Source organism: Acipenser ruthenus, chromosome 16 (assembly GCF_902713425.1).
Source record: "Acipenser ruthenus chromosome 16, fAciRut3.2 maternal haplotype, whole genome shotgun sequence".
NCBI lineage: Eukaryota > Metazoa > Chordata > Actinopteri > Acipenseriformes > Acipenseridae > Acipenser > Acipenser ruthenus.
The window spans coordinates 6680842-6697795 of record NC_081204.1 but is presented as its reverse complement, the minus strand read 5'-3'; the positions used below and the strand labels follow the sequence as shown (position 1 = coordinate 6697795).

The 16954-nt window shown below is 35.7% G+C and overlaps 1 protein-coding gene and 1 long non-coding RNA gene across 2 annotated transcripts; one reads left to right on the top strand and one right to left on the bottom strand.

Annotated features, from left to right (window-relative positions):
- Positions 1–588: 588 nt before the first annotated feature.
- LOC131696551 (kelch repeat and BTB domain-containing protein 8-like) lies at positions 589–7705 on the bottom strand. The gene is made up of 4 exons (XM_034020877.3): positions 7603–7705; positions 6114–6321; positions 4327–5444; positions 589–3921 (listed from the first exon to the last, which is right to left on the bottom strand). Exons 1-4 carry the CDS (start codon positions 7616–7618, stop codon positions 3458–3460), a joined length of 1806 nt encoding a protein of 601 aa, XP_033876768.1. The 5' UTR covers positions 7619–7705; the 3' UTR covers positions 589–3457.
- Positions 7706–7813: 108 nt separating this feature from the next.
- On the top strand, positions 7814–12936 carry LOC131697710 (uncharacterized). The gene is made up of 4 exons (XR_009307456.1): positions 7814–8385; positions 9208–9490; positions 11412–11585; positions 12619–12936. It is a non-coding gene; the product is annotated as an uncharacterized LOC131697710 (long non-coding RNA).
- Positions 12937–16954: the final 4018 nt, after the last annotated feature.

The window sequence follows — 16954 nt, the reverse complement described above, 5'->3', positions numbered from 1 at the left end:
TTCTTCTCAGTGACCTCTAGCAGTCCACGTGACATGGTAGATAATTGCCTTGCAGATAGCTTAGCTTATCAATTTCTCCAAAACATAGCTAAAGCCGGCCTACAGTAATTATTCACCAATTGGTAGTCATACTCCTCTTTGGTGTAGGCTATAATTGGATAAACAGCTTTACTGTGTTTTAAAATGTTATTAGAGACCGATTTTCATTGGGAACTTGTTCAAGCATGTAGGATTGTAGGTCAGTATACACTTAACTGAAATGGCAGTTCCAAATTAAATGTGATTTAAAAATAAAACAACATATTAATTAGACAACATGCTGTTGAGGTTCACACCATATGACGCAATAAGCAGTTGTGGTATAAATTCAGACACAATTAAAGTTGGCAATGGAACAGAACTTAAGAAAATGTATTTTATTGAGTGACTGACAACAACAGAGGACAGGAGGGAAAGAAAATACACGTGTCCCGTTTTCGACTGAATTTCTGTAAACCATTAATTTCATAGAAATGACTAGCCTTTTCCACAAATAATGGAAATTAAAAAGGTGTTGATTCCCACAAATGCTTGAGAAAAATCAGTGTGTTTGTAATTTTATTTATTTATTTAATTTTGAAGATACATGCAAATTCAATGCAAAATTTATATAACTTATTGTTAAGAACACTTCTTACACAGAATAGTAATTTCCTTTGCGATGCCATTAGCAGCGTTTGCAAACACAAAATACTTCACTTTACCACATAAACCCCTGCCACTACACCTGATAATGGATGCAAACACGTGGCATTAAAAGAAATTCAACTTAGTGATCATATTCAGAGTTTGAGATTTAAATGTTACAGAAAACCCCAATCAAACTGACAGAAACTTCTTCTTTTATCCATTATTCTGTATTAAATCAATCTTGAAAATATTGTAAAGGAAACAAAAAAGAAAACATTCAATTAACATTTTATTTTGACTATACATTATGGCCAATCATATTTAGTATGTTTCAACAGAGCAAAGCTGCACTTATTTTAACTATTTAAACCAAGTAATACACATCTATGCTTCAAGCTGAAATAAAACTAGTAGATACCCCAAAACATGTGCAAGTACAGCAAACGTTTTCCAGTATATCATACAGATTTATACAAATACAGTACTGTGTATTGCTATAATCCTGAGAATCATACATTTCAAGTCACTGCTTAACAGACTACAAAGCTCCCAGCTAAAACAGTGCTGGTCGTGTTAATGATGGCAAAATCCACAACTGAAAGCAGTTCTGCTTCATTTTATTTTCATATCTTAGTATTTACATGCAATATTGTTAGCTGCTTTAGATGTTCGTTTCACACACACAAAAACAATCCTTATTGGGGGGATTTCATCTTTTTGTAAGAAGTTAGACCTGCATGCTACAGCTGTCACAGTAATGCTATTGTATTCTTATGTACAATACAGACCATTAACTGACTTCTTAGTATTTCTAGATGGTTGTATCATTCTTTTGGGGGGAAAGTTTCATTTTACTTTGTGAAATGATGAATGTGTAGTGCAAATATAAAATTCCACAGATATTGTGCAAAATGGTTGTAAAGGTACCACAGCAGGTACTTTCATATTATAATTTACTAGATTACTTATTGGCTAACTCTACATTCTACATGAGAATTAAATGCTTACACACCATAAAACATACACTTTGTCTCTACTCTATAAATACAAAAGATTGTCAAAAAAGCAGCACCAACACATAACACATTTTAAACTAAACATAAATACCTTAAACATACATCATAAAAAAAAAAAAAAAAAAAAAGTGGTGCTTCAAAGTTTGCAGCTACGAAGCTTAACAATGACTAAGATTTATTTTTCAGAAACAATTAAGATGTTGACGTTGAAGGTACACATTAAAGGCTAAGGGGTTGATTTGAACAACCTAGGCTATACAACACCTTGATAAACAGGAGCTTGATTATATATATTTTAAAACATTTAGTGATCCTGGGATTACCCCAAAAAAATAATTGTTTAATGCAGCAGGGGCATTCTCTGGTACTGTAAATGCTCTAAAATATCCAGCAGTATCCCAGAGGGCTACAGGTTGAACAAACGAACCTCCAAGTATACAGCATGTCTCAATCTTGGTTAATGGATCAGTAGGCATGTTAAGGACTTTGTGACATGTTTGCATAAAATGAACCACAAATGTTAAACTCCACAAAATCTAAAATCTAAATAACACACATGTTGTTCAGAATACAATCTAAGCAAACCTACTATAAATAATGCAAAAATATTAATACTGTTAAACTGTAGAAAACACACTTGAAAAAAGAAGCTGCAATAGTTTATACTATTACTAATTTTATGATTCAGCATTATTGCTACTCCAACTCAGTTGTTTCTTCAGGAATTTTAAATGACATAGGGCACCTCTGAATTCTCTACTGTTGTTCAAAGGTTTTCAAGAGTTTTTTCAAAAGTTATTCACACTGTTGAGTCAAGTTAAAACTGCTTTGGAGTTGTATTTACACGTGAAAGACGGAATATCAGGCTTGGTCCCTCCTTTCAGCAACGCAGTGAATGAAATTAAAAACCCCAGGCAAATCCGGCCACAGCAATTCAGGGTTTTTTTTTATATCAATACATTTCTTCCTACAATGTAGTGCTCAGCACAAGCTATTTATATTTTTTAATGACACAGGTGTATTGTGGTAGAACAGAAATAATGCATTTAAGAAAAACCTAAAAATTTGCCCAATGTCACTTTAAAATTCAAACAGTAGCAATATACACTTGCAGGCTAAACATAAATAACTGAAATTGAGCCAACATTGCAGCAGTTCTACATTCTACATGCAATGTTTTAACCCAATCCCCCACCACAAATAAGTAACAAAATCAAAATTATATTTATACTGAACTACCCTTCCTTACAAATTACATTCTCCCCATTAAAATGGTACATCTCTACATCAAATAATCTCATGAAGAGCAGGCCCACCAGTCTGAATATATCCTGAATGCTTTTAAATCAAGTGTTGACCTTCAGAAAATATCAAAGAACTACCTGTCAACAAAAATGCTGTGCATACCCGTATGAATAATTTAAATACACAGAACAGGTCTTTAGAGTTACCAGAATTCTAGATTTCGTTTCATTTAATTTTAAAATCCTAACCTACCAACCAACCATCTAAAATGCTACTTAATAAAATGGCTCAAAATATGCAGAAGACAGACAATAATTGCACTTATGAATCCTTGTACAAATGTTAAGTATCAGCAAAAGTAATTAGTAGTGATTGAATTATACTGCAAGCTTTAAATAAATCACCCATTTTTTTTTTTTTTATATAAACCTTAATGTTTAAGACAATCATTCCCCCATACTGCAAATGCTGATAGTACCAGAGACAAGCAAATTGTAGCACCAGACATCCTGACTGATACCTCTTTTTCAAATAACTTTCTGAAGACACTGTGGATAGAGTTTGGCAACAATGCATTCAAAATGGCGGCCAAGATCCCAAAGCCTGTCGGGAGTTTCATACACTTTTCTCCACTGGTCTGAGTCTTCATCATACTGATACAGGGAGTTCTTTCGACTGGTTCGAAAAACATGCTCCTCCACAGTGACCTGGGTAGCCCTCACAAACAAATGCAATTGGTCATGAAGAATTATCAGTTTAATATATGGGCTAGCAGCCTGGTCAAATGGCAGGTCTTTCTTTCGAGTCCAAGCGTTCTGCTCAATGTCATACGTTTCCACCGTGAAAGTGCGTTGATGATTTCTACAGATTCCTGCTATGTAGTAGATGGAATTCTTGTACAGCGCAGCAAGTCCTTGGGTTCGAGGCACAGTCATGGGAGGCAGGTGACCCCAGTAGTCTTTATGTGGGTCATAACAAAAGAAGTATTCCCCTACAAATTAAAAAAAGACAGACTTTTAGATTTTCCTAAATAAAATATTCATAAAAATATCGTCCGTCTATATTAATTACAAAAAACAATGCAGTCCTTTTTAAAAAAAAAAAAAAAGCAAGAATAGTAGGCCACATCTACTGTACAAAGATCAAGATAAGAAATTGAGGAAGGAATTTGCAACTTTGTAAAATATTATACCACACTAAGACAAATGTAAACATGGGAAACACATGCTAGGATTTACAGTTTATAGGATGTATATTTTATTTTTAATACCATTATACCTTCTTGTATGGTTATTGCATGGTACTTAATGCAACTGTGTCATTTCAACAGAGACAAATTTTTAAAAAAAATAAAACAATTACAAAAACTACTTAAACGCTTTCAAGAACCTCTTACCTTGTAAAACATAGATATGATCCTTATATTCAACAGCACTGTGAAACTCCATTGCAACCGGCATTGGGCTAACAGCTGTCCAACAGTTGTCTCGAGTATCATAGCACTCCACAGATTTGAGTGCATTGCGACCATCTCCTTCATAAACACGACCCCCAAGAGCATAAAGCTTAGCACAGCAATGAACCAGCTTGCACCCAATTCGCGCTCGCAACAGGGGACTCTTGGGCAACCACCGATTACCTGCGTGTTCATACATCCAGAAGTCACTCTCTGCTCTGTGGTCTATAGAGACCTCGCTATTGCTTGGCCTGTAACCCCCTGCAATATAAATGTCGTTTTCAGAGGATACCAAAATCCCAACTTCTCTCAAGTCATTCGGTGGTTTGCATAGCTTGAACACTTTCCCTGTGACGGTATCTAGACAAGGCACTGTTTGTTTCTTTCCTGAGTGTTTATGTGCTGCGTCAAAACACATTACCATTTCTGAAGCAGTCATCCCCAGCCTTTGTGTACAGCCGTTGGTACCACTAGACTTCCCTTTGTCCATCCAGTCCATTGCCAAAGCCTGTGCAAAGTTGGGAGGAATTTTCTTTAGAAATGCCTCTTCCAATAGAGGTAGGCGAATACATTTGGCGAACACCTCTGAAAGGTGCATCTCCCTTTTCTCTCGGTCATTCTCAAGCCAGTGGATAATGCTATCGTATACATGTTCTTCCTTCTCAACATTAAGGTCATCACTGTTAAGTATGCCGACTAGCTGCTCTTTAGTCAAGTGAAGGAACTCTTGTTCTTTGACGACACATAGGAACTTTTTTCGGATGTAATCTCGTGACTTGTCTTTGAGTTCCTGATGACCATAAGCATCCGCAAACATAAAGACCCCAGTGCAATTCTGGGGATCCAAACGGCTAACCATGAACTGGGCACACTGATCCTGCAGGGGTGGTATTTGGAAGATGCTAGCTGCCGTAAACAGAGCCTGGACATTTGTCTCTGATAGTGTGACCTTGGAGGTATATGCATAGTCTAGAACAAGATGCATTGATTCTGCCTCAACTCCAACAATCCTGACTTCTTTCTGGGTGCTTTCAGTAAGGCCACTAGTGAACATAGACCTAGAAAAAAATAATTGAAGGAAATATTTTATGGAATGGCTTGACAAGTAGCTTTGAACTAATCCTCAGCAATAAGACAACTTGAGATCTCCACTGGAGATCTTATCTGTATATAAAAGGCAATTTGAGATGTTTACAGTTTTCATTTATTTACAAAGATCTTAAACTGGAACATTTATCTAATGATAGTTACGGCCATCATTTTATATTACCTTTCCAAGGCTAAAGACAAGCACATACATTTACTCACTAACGTAACCACCAATTTGGTTGTGCTTAAAACCCCAGAGCTATTCAAGTATTTGTTACAGAAAGAGATGAACAAGCAAGCAGAGCTGTTTAAAACTCAATAACCAGCAATCAATAAGAGTTATTTGAAAGTGTAAGGTTTACAAGAGAATTAATTCAACAAGTCTCCTGGGGAATTCCACATTTGCATGTTGTGCAAAAATATAAATTAAGCAGGAAGTATACGGATGATTACTCTTACACATTCAATATTGTACTTAAATTTAGACTTTATGCTAACCGGGGTTTCACAGACCCCGGTTAGCACCAATCTTGAAGAACCTTACTTAAGGTAACCCAAATTCTGGGAAACCAGTCAAATAGGTTCCTGTTCCGTGTAGTGCATTTCCTAATATTAACTGATACTTAATTATTCCATACCTGAAATAAGGACTAATTGCAGCAAGAACATTTCTGTGACAAGAGAATGTTTCTCCATGATCCACTTCTACCACAATATCTGTCAGCTGTTCCTCTTCATACATAGACTTAAGCTGCTGGAGAATGTTACAAGCATGAAGTGGGTCCATCCCATTGCAGTTTGTGTTTGCAGGAATCCCATTCTGTACTTGTAAAAGCTTACCTATATCTGAAAAATAAAACGTGCAACATGAAATACAGTTAAAAGTGCAAGTGCATACCCTCTTGCCAGTCTTTAAAATTAGTGTGACCTGCTATATGAAGGGGACCTTATCAATGCTGGCATTTCACAGTTTTATAACATCCCTTCTAGTTTTTTAAAGTGTGACATAGGATTATTAATGACAGTAGAGTGAAATGTATGTAGGGTAATATCTCATCATCCCAGATCACCAACAAAATCTGGCCAAGACAGATAGTACTTCTTGCAACACCGTATTTTCACCCATCAAAATAGTGACCAGGTTCAAACATGCATATCTTTTGAGAAAAGATTACATTCAAGGGCGCTATACAAACAGAAAAAAACGGTAATCCGAGAACAGCACTGCCTTCGTTACTAAACCCTAGAGAGTAGAAGCCTCAAATACTGTATACTGGTCGATTAAAACCATTAATACAGTCCTGCGGATAAAGCTGGTAAACAGAAGTGTCTTGCGAGTAGATATACATATACTTTTTTGGTTTGTTTGTTTTTGACAGTCTTGGCTAGTTATATATAATACGCTGTTCAGCTGGGAGATACAATGTGACATCGTAAAACGTGGATACGCAACACATAGTGTTGGACCTCTGTAAAACGTGTCACCATTTGTTGAGTCAAGAATGCTAGAAACTAAGCTTCCCAGACCAATGCAACCTGATGAAACAAAGAAACAGCTGGAACTCCCGAAGCAGTGGACTGAGTCAGCAAAACAAACAAAGGTCTAAACACTGAACTGCTGCTGTGTTCTAGGGTCTAGAAGTCTAGATGCATAAAACACAGTAGTTAAAAGAAGACGTCCTTGTACTATAATTTGGACAGTTCTAAATACTCACCGATACTTAAAATGTCGTATAATGTAAATTAATGAAAAGCTCAACCATTTAAATAAAACATGTATCGGTACCACTGCAGCCAGAACACCAACATGTGAATACAGTTTTACTGCCAGGTCGTGTCAACAGACAAAATGTATTCTCCGACAGTCTAGCAATAAACAGTATTAGTTTAAATAATTACAATACCGTTCTAAACATCACTGAGTGTCCAAAATATACTTTTGTTTACTAAAAAGTAACTAGCAACTTAACGCGTTTTAGGTTTAAAGCCTAGGTAGAACTCCTTTCGACAAACATTTTGATTTCGCCCAACAGATATTACAGTCTTTACTGGATATGAAAATGGGAGACCGTTTGATTGTGTTAACGTCATTTAAAAGAATTAAACCAAACAACCAGAAATGCTAACCTCCTCCAGCAGCCATTCTCTCTCCTCCGTCTCGCTGCGGAACGGAAATGTCACTAACTCACATTTAACTCCCGGAAACTGAACTTCCACCAATCACAGCTCTCGAAGCTGAATCATCAGCCAACATTATTATTCTATAGTACGATATCTTAGTGATAGAGGTACGTGTAGTTTTTTTTCTTAAGAAGTGGACTACATTTACCAAAAAACGCGTAGACAAAACAGCTGCACTTAAACACCCAAAGCACACTGGGACTTGTAGTCTTGTCTTGTGCTTCAGCTGTTGTACAAGCACTGAAAGCACTTTGTAGCTGGACATCAGATCAGAAAGGAGAGTGAAACACTGAAAGGTGTAGCTTCTATGGAACAGACACGTGTACTTTCTTATTTTTGTGCAATGTGCAAACTGAAAGGCTTTTATTTTACTGTGTTATTTTGGTCTTTGTAGCGTCTAGGTGACATTTACTGTTTTACATAACCGGTTGTGTAACAGATGCTCAAACTAGAGCAGTTTACTAAAAATGCAGTAGTTTGAGGATCATCTGAAATGTTCCCAGTGGAAGTAGACCTATACAAACAAAACCTTTACTTTTTGTATTTTAGATTTTCCCAGTCTGGACCCAACATACATATAAAAATATATATATTTTTTAAAACAAATTCTACGTGCTGTATATGCAAAGGTTCCAAGAGGAATAATACGTCACAAGTAGTAAAGAAGATCCTTACATGAAACCCAGCTGTAGAACTGCACGCGCAGAAGGCAGCACTACTGGTGTAAAGGTAAGTACTGCACATACTGTGCATAACCGTCATTTATTTTTCTTAACGAAAACAAGTCACTATTTTATTTTAACATCAGTTTTGTTAAATATTTATTTTTGTAGCCCTTTGATGTTATAATTTAATCCATTAAATAGATGTTACAAGTTCAGACCAGGCACACCGCATCTTCTTCTATGGAAAGCTAAGAATGGATCAAAGTCAGCTCTCCCCATGTTTACGATTGTCTGATCTGCCATGACACGGATGTTTTTTGGTAGTATTTTTGTCCCTTGTTTTCTTTTTTTATTGCCTGCTGACGTCATTGATAATTGTCCAAGTTGCTCCAACTCCTTGTTGCTTTGCACAATTAAAGTCCAGAAACTTTACATCATGAGCTAATCTTCCTAATACACCCCCTGGGGGAAGTAAGCTCATGAATGTTTCATGCATCGGTTGTGGCTCAGCTTGGGCTCATAATCATCTTCCAAAATGTCGTTGGATATTTATTTTTTTTTTAACCTGAAAATACAACTCCTAATTCTGAGATACCTGGCACAAGCAACAGACAGGTGGTGGATGATCTAATATAAAGCAGATATTTAACATTTAAAGCTTGTTTAATGTCTAGGAAGTTAACTAATGACATGCAATAAATGGCATACTTGTGGTATGATATTGTATAACTTTAAAGCTCTGACTTTGCCTGGCTGATGACTTTCCGTTAGTCATTGTCTGCTGTGAGCTTGATCCTGCTCAAACTGCTTGACATGTTTTTCTTTTTTAATTTGAACATTGTGCATAATGATAAGAAGAATAAAAATAATCTTTATTTTTATATAGCCCCTTTCATAGTGGACCACCATCACAAAGCGCTTTACAAGATACAAGACTAGGGAACTATGCATCAGCTGCAGAGTCACTTACAACAACATCTCACCCAAAAGACGGAGCACAAGTGACTTGCTCAGGGTCACACGATGAATCAGTGGCTGAGATGGGATTTGAACCGGGGACCTCCTGGTGACAAGCCAGTTTCTTTAACCGCTGGACCACAAAGCCTCCTATGATGTTTTGTTTTAGTTTTTACTTCACGTATTCAGCCATTTGAGATTTCCAGAAACCGGTGAGGACTCAGTCTGAAAAATGTTGAAGTAATTTGGTATGAATTATTTAGAAAGGTTTTATAGCACAATACATGTACCTTTTAAATGGGTTATTGGTAGGTACAGCATTTCCAGGATTCATTTTCTTCTTACTTTATTTAATGAAACGTGTAGATTTGTAATAAATTATGTATGGCACACACCTATTTTATTGTAATGTGTTATTGCAATGAGATCACCCACAATCTAAAACTTATAATATACAGTATCTTCAATATTTTCATGTTTTAATTAAGTTGTATTGTAGATAAAATTGTGGCATTATTGAAAATGTTTCAGGAAACATGTAAAGTGATTTAGTCAAACAGTAATCTTTAAGAAATTACTTTTTAATCTTAACTTTTGTTAGCAGTAATAACATCACTTCCTGCACTGATCTATTGGTTCTTGGCTTGTTTTTTTGTACTGTCATCTGGTATATGCAGCAGATATTTCAAAGTTCAAACTCACACTAGTGCTGCAGTCACACCACTTTTATTAACCCAAAATGAGACTAAGATTATTCTGATGACTCTTGGTGCAAGGGACAAGAAATAGGTGAAGTGGTTAATCGGTGTACAACAAGCATAGTGAACATTGTTATAATATTTGCATCAAATCTGCATCCCCTTTTAGAAGAACTTGAAAGCAATAAAACAACCGTCATGAACTCACTAATGATGAACTGTACACTTTTCTCTATACGAGATCCTTTTTTAAATTCCACTGCCCTCGTTTCAAGTACATAGTAATTATTGCTGTGAACTATGCAATTCACAATTTCCATAAATTATAACCTCTACATGATTTCATCTCCATTGCTCCTAATTAGAATGTATACACCAACTGCATAATGAAATTAATTACCACTTTGAGTGAAAGTAAATCTTAATTTAAGCAAATCTGTAATCCAGTATATGTCATGCATGTTAATTGGTATTAGATTTCTAATGTCTGCCAAAACATTTGAAATGACATTGTTAAAAATTAAAAAAAAATGTTTTCTCCGTGAATCAAGTCTAATGTTGCCTGTTGGTTTTAGTATAATTTCCATTCATAAATTCCTTTACCATCATCCAATATTGTAATCATAGGATTCATTCATTTCATCTCATTCTCTGATTGGAAAATTACAGTTTAGATTAGAGAGAATAATTTAAGTATAACTCACAAGCTCTATAGCGCTCATACTTACAGTAATATAGGAGATCCTTGCATTAGGGAAATACACTTTGTTTAACTTACAGAAATTAAATTTGTAAATGTTAGTTTACCAGTAAAAATCCATTGTTAATTTTAAATAAACCAACGTCGCTTGATACAAGCACACACATCTGTTATTTTCAAATCATAATTATAATAGAAACTATAGGAAGCTGAAAATGACCCCAGATCACAACTGGGCCAAGGAAGAGTAGTCTAACAGCCAACAAATCCTTGTTATTATTTTTATTTTTATTTTTAAAAAATTCAACCGGTTTTCTGGCAATCTATAGTTCATCTAAGTATTATTGTGATACAATTGCACTAAAATCGTTTTTTTCCCCCAATGTGATAAACATTGTATTAATGGAATATTTTTAGACTGAAAGGCTTATTATATAATACATAACACTTAGGGGCAAGAAATGCAAATTCATATTGATTCCAGCAGAATATTCTAGGAATACCATGATAGTCTAGACTCTAGACTACACAGAGTCTACACTACAGTGCTCTCCAGTGAGTATTAGGACAGGTACTCCCAACACCTACTGGAAGATCGTGTTCTAGTTCTGAAGTTTTTTGGGGGGTTTGCCCTGGGGTAGTGGGAGGATGCTTGAGGTGAGTAGAGCAATAGGTCAGCAGTTTTTGTTTTTCTGGTACCCACCATAACCATTTTGCTCTGCATTTTTTCACAAGTCTTGTATGACGGAGAATGTCCCATCTGTGTGAAAGAAATCAATGTGCTCCAATATCTGAAGCAGCGTCGGCAGAGTAAAATAGAGTTTGCAGATCCCTCCCAGCAGGACTATGATGGAATGCAGTATGGAGACTGCCATGGAGGAAATGCATGTGATTGATGAAAATGACAAGGTAAGAAAAGCTCAGGTAAGATCTGTGGTGGGTAGGTTAGGACTTTATTGGAGTGCTGATAGCTTTTCTGTGGGTGACATGTGTGATGCAATAATAGCCTCCCCTTTTAAAGGAATAGCCTGTCTGTAGCTATTATCAGTCCTATATTTAATCCTATATTTATTTGCTCTCTTGCTATGTGAGTTTTTTTTCTGATAGGTGTCAGTTATTTTGTAGGGAAAGCATATTTTATGGTTCTAGAAATATAAAAAGGGAAGTGGTTTTATAATGGTGCATACCATTCAATGTTAGAAAGGCAGAATAAGCTATTTCTGTATGCAGCCTTAAAAATGAGATTTGGTGACAATGTTAAATATATATTAAACAGCTCTGTTTCTTACTCGATATAATCACATTATTTTACAACATTATTTAGAATCTGTTCCTGTGCTAAATTATAACGTTTAGTCATAAATACATTTTTCTTTTTATCTTTATCCTAAATATGAATAATGTAATAGAGCAGTGTAGTCACAGGTTTCTCTGTAGGAGGTTAATGTGCTACATAAAAGTCCACATAATACAAGTGGGTTTTTACTTTTACATGTTACACACAAACAGCTGTGAAGTTGTATCTTTGTAAATGTGCAATAGTTCATGTTTGACTGGGATCGTTGTTAAGAAAAATCCTATTGCCTTGAGAAATTACTGGATCTGAACCTAATCCACAACTAAGCCTTACTAGCATTGAAGCCTTTGACTGTCTGATTGCATTGTTGGTAAAAACATTCTTGTACTGTAAGCTTAGCCTTATATTTTGAAATGTTATATTTTGAAATGTGTGCATTTAAAACTTGGGTTCTTTTTATAGGACTTTATTTATTCACCAGTTTCAGAAGATGTGGATTAACTTGATATTTATAGCACCAATGGATACTAAATAGAACTAGAATGATTTACTAAGTTCTAAAGACTGCACTTGGCTTTTTCCTCCAGGCTTTTACAAATGATCTAATCTTGAATTTAACCTCTGTTTTCTTTTATTTTCCATTAGGTCCATCAAGGAGTTTCAGTGTTTAACAAAGGACAATGCAAAACTAAATGCAAAAAATGGAAATCGATTCATATAAAGAAAAGCCCTTTAACTAGTTCTGCAATCTCCAGGGTTGCATCAAGAATCACCTGTTTACAAATACCAACATTTATCTGTACAAATGTGTTACATAAACTGGGGTCCACTGTGTTTTTTTATGTGATTGTAATTGTTATTAGTTATTTTCTACATAGTGCATCAAATAAAATATGTTATGCTACTTGTGTTGTGTGTAAACCTACAGTAATAACATATCTCAGATTTAGTAGCTCCTGTGTGCAACCGGAACCTGTTTTAAACAAAACTCTGGATTAAAAAAAAAACAAAAAAAAAAAAACATTTGTTATAACATTGTTATATTTATACAACATACTGGGATACTTTGTTATATATTTGATTTTTCCACTTACCTTCAGAATCTGGATTTATTGAAATGTGCAATTTTGATGCAGACTAGGCAAACCACTAAAACTAAAATGTACCAGTGAGCTAAGCCAGATTCAAACCCAGATCTCCAGTAGTGACTGTAACCCACAGCGTCACCTAATCTTATGCACCCACATGTGTGGTGTAAACTAAAACAGCTGAGACTGTAATGATTAGATTGAAGAACAGAAAGCATGAAAGTGGGATGCCATGGGAAAGCAAGCAGTCGGTGTGATTTATTTTTATTTTTTAAAGGGTAGGAGTAAAAGGTTATTACATGCTTACAGGGGTACTTGATCTCAGAGGTTTAGAAAAAGTCATTTTTTTTGCAAACCACCTGTGATTATATGAATAGGTACACAATGGGAGGCAAGTATAAATATGAACCTGTATTCCTGTCTGCATGTTCAATATCTACATTTATTATTAAACATCTAAAAAATAATAGAAATTATGTTTATGAATTGGTTTCGGTGTGTGATCGGGTGGTAGTACTGTGCTATGCTGTTAGATTTTTGAAGCACTAATGCTATCACAATACTGTATTATGAACCACTGGTAATCGATTGCAGTACCAAGGTCCTGCATCAGTACCACTGTGCCAGCGTGCCTGGGCTGTATACTGTACTTCTTCCAAACAGATTGTGTTGACATTGCTGGTAATGATGTGGCCTGATGGTGGTTCTGCAAGGGTTTCGCTGGGATTCCAATGGTATCTCAATGGGGTCTTCTGAACGTTTCTGTAGGGACCCCGTGCACACAAAGGGTTATTCATATCATTTGAAGTCTGGAGCCTTCATAGTGATTCCAATCATGTTGCTCTGGTGATTTTGTTTTGTCTCAAGTAATTTCACACCTAATTTAGCATCAAACCATTATGTAAAAGTGAAGTTTATTGTGAGGAAAAATAGGCTATTATTTCACTATTTATCTTACGTAGATCAGAAATTGATTACAACTGAGGTATGGCACTCCTGGATGGACATATCACTAATATACAACACTGGTCTTCCTTTAATCATAAACACAAAGTATAGTTAATATCTTGTTGATTTAAAAACTGAGTTTATTGACGTACTGTAAGCAGACACATTGGGCTGTCAGATATAGATGAGGCTCCCTTAATCATTCTTAGTGCAAGTTTGTTATAAACCACATGTGCTCCTTTTGCCTGTCTGAACCTGTCCCAAGACCAATGCCAAGTGTGAGATTGATGATGGCAGATTTGACATATAGAAGATCATAAGGCAAGGTGCCATGAAAACGAATTGATTAATTCATACTGAGAACCACAGACACTGCACTAGAGGGAACTATGACCCCAGCAGGAGGCAATTAATAGGGCAGCGATGTTGAATTTGTTCTGATTACCGCTCCCTGCTGAATGAGTGTGGACCCACTGTGTAAGGGCAGCAGACAAGAGAATCCTGGGGAGAGGATGGTTTGAAAAACTAAATTGTACTAGAAGCAAGCGACTCTAGATTTACCCATAACTGCATCAAAGTTACAGGCCAGCATGTTTTTGTTTTACTTTTAACTTCTTTTGGTTTACCAAGTTGGTGATACATATTTCGTAATGATCCATGCACTACAGTGCATTCATTTTTTAACAAAAAGGTATTGAAGACAGAAAGCAGAGAAAGTAAGTCTGTCTCTGTGTCTGACACAGAAAAAAATTCCATATCATTAAACTAATTTGTTACCCCAGATCTATGACAGAATAAAAGAATACAGTTCATCTCCCAGTATCTATTAAATACCTTTCATTTGCATTTCCTAATCACTTTCGAACTGTACAAACCACCACTTCTTTAGTCCCACACATTATAATTAGTCTGAAGAATATGTTTACTTCTCTGTTATTGTAAACCTACAAACATTGTTTGTTGTGATCATTAAACCTTGGATAATGTTTGGTGAGCAGCTGTGCTGTATCTAGTGGATCAATGGCTAATCCCACATAATTATGAGATATAACATTTTATGACTGCATTGTTAGACACAATTAGTTAGAACTAATGACATACTGTAGAGGTCTTGGAAAGCAGTGTGTGTATTTCAGTAATGCATCATTATTTATTAACTATTACTATTATTATTATTTAAGTTATAATAGTATTATTGAAGATATTTAGCACCTGTTAAAAGGTGGAAATATTCAAATTGTGTTACTCCCCTAAGGCTTATAGTTTTGCTTTAAGCTTAAACCGGTAATAACTAAGGATTCAATAGAATAATAACTTTCCTGCAATAGCCTTATCACTGTTTGGGGAATGATGTATTTGACTATTTTCACTTTCACTCTGGAGATGCCCATTTATGCTGCAACAATACTGCAGATTCCCTCCTTCACCACCTTTTTATGACACATGGTGCAATACATCCGCACAGGTCAGATGTACGTACTGATACTGTGTGACACACAATTTAAGTGAATACAAAAAAAAGGTAAATGAAGAGAAAAATAAATCGCAAAATCTCCAATAATTGGATACAGCAAGAGCTCTTGTTTACTGTGTGTGGGTGGTCTAAAAAGTCAGATTTTGACCACGAATTTGTAGGTCAAGTCATGATTTATGAAGCAAAACAAACATGCTTATACAGTTCTTTAAAAAAAAAAAGTTGTTTTGTCAGTTGTTCCGAGTAGGCTTAATTTCCCCTTTTTATTTAATCAAATCCTTTAGCAAAAGTGTACTCGCTAACAGTGGAAGTTATTTTGCTGTGCAAGTCATAGGCATAGTTCATCTCATCTAATGTGACTGAAACCCAGCTGGGTGGTCTGCATCCTAATAGCAGAATAGGATTAAAGAACTCCCCTGTGTCCACAGTGCACTAGTGTGTGAAAGAGAAGGCGCTGGCCAATATTGCAATTCAAGGACAGAGATATCCTTAAGGAAAAATAGAATAAGAAAGGATCCTTAAGGAAATTCTGAAGAAAGAAATGGTTATTTTTCTAGATGCTGCTAAAATGAAGGTCATTTTGGAGGTTGCATAATGCAACGGTCAGTACAATAAGAAAATGCATTCCACTGCGACACATGGCTCATTGTATTTTAATACATGGAAACAGCTATAACATGTTAGTTACCATTAGTGCAGCAAAGCCGTTTTCACTGGTATTGCTTTGTGTTTAAAGCTTTGAAGGGTCTTGTTCCATCATACTTGAGCTCACAGCTAATAAAGCCAAATATTAGCTATACAGTAGATTGCATTCGATTTAAAAACCTGATTTTGAATCACTTTACTTCAACTTTTAGGGATACTTGGAGACTTCTTGCCGTATATTGCCAAGAAGTAGCAATAAGTACTGGTTCTTGAAATACCTTGGCTTAAATGAATAACTTTTTGCTGACTTGTAGCTTCTTATGTCAGGGTGCCCTTGTAAAAGAGGCTTCGGATTCATTTTTTACAGGTAGATCTTCTCTACCATTAAAGGTAAAGAAGATTGTAGTTATTGACATTTCACTTCCATGCTACAAATAGAGTAGTATTTATTTAATAGAAAATATCCATCTGGTCAGCAGTAGACATCTTATCACAACTATTGTGTTAATGTCGGTATCTAGAAACTTAATGCTCATACATACTATTTCCATTTCAGGTGTTCAAATGGTAACCAAGAACAATTTCTGTGTGAAACATATTGTACATTTCCTATTGCATGTTTCAATCGTAGTGAGAGCCCTTGTTGTGTGCAAGTTGAATCCCTATCCCATCCTTTTCTTATTAACAGACTTTTCAGGTGTTTGCGGTATATCCATATATGTCTTGGCTTATCTAATTAACATACTGGCACAGAACAGGCCATGGAGAACACAACGACGCTAAATATGGACTGGAAAGGAGAGCTAGAGTGGAAAATTATTGACCC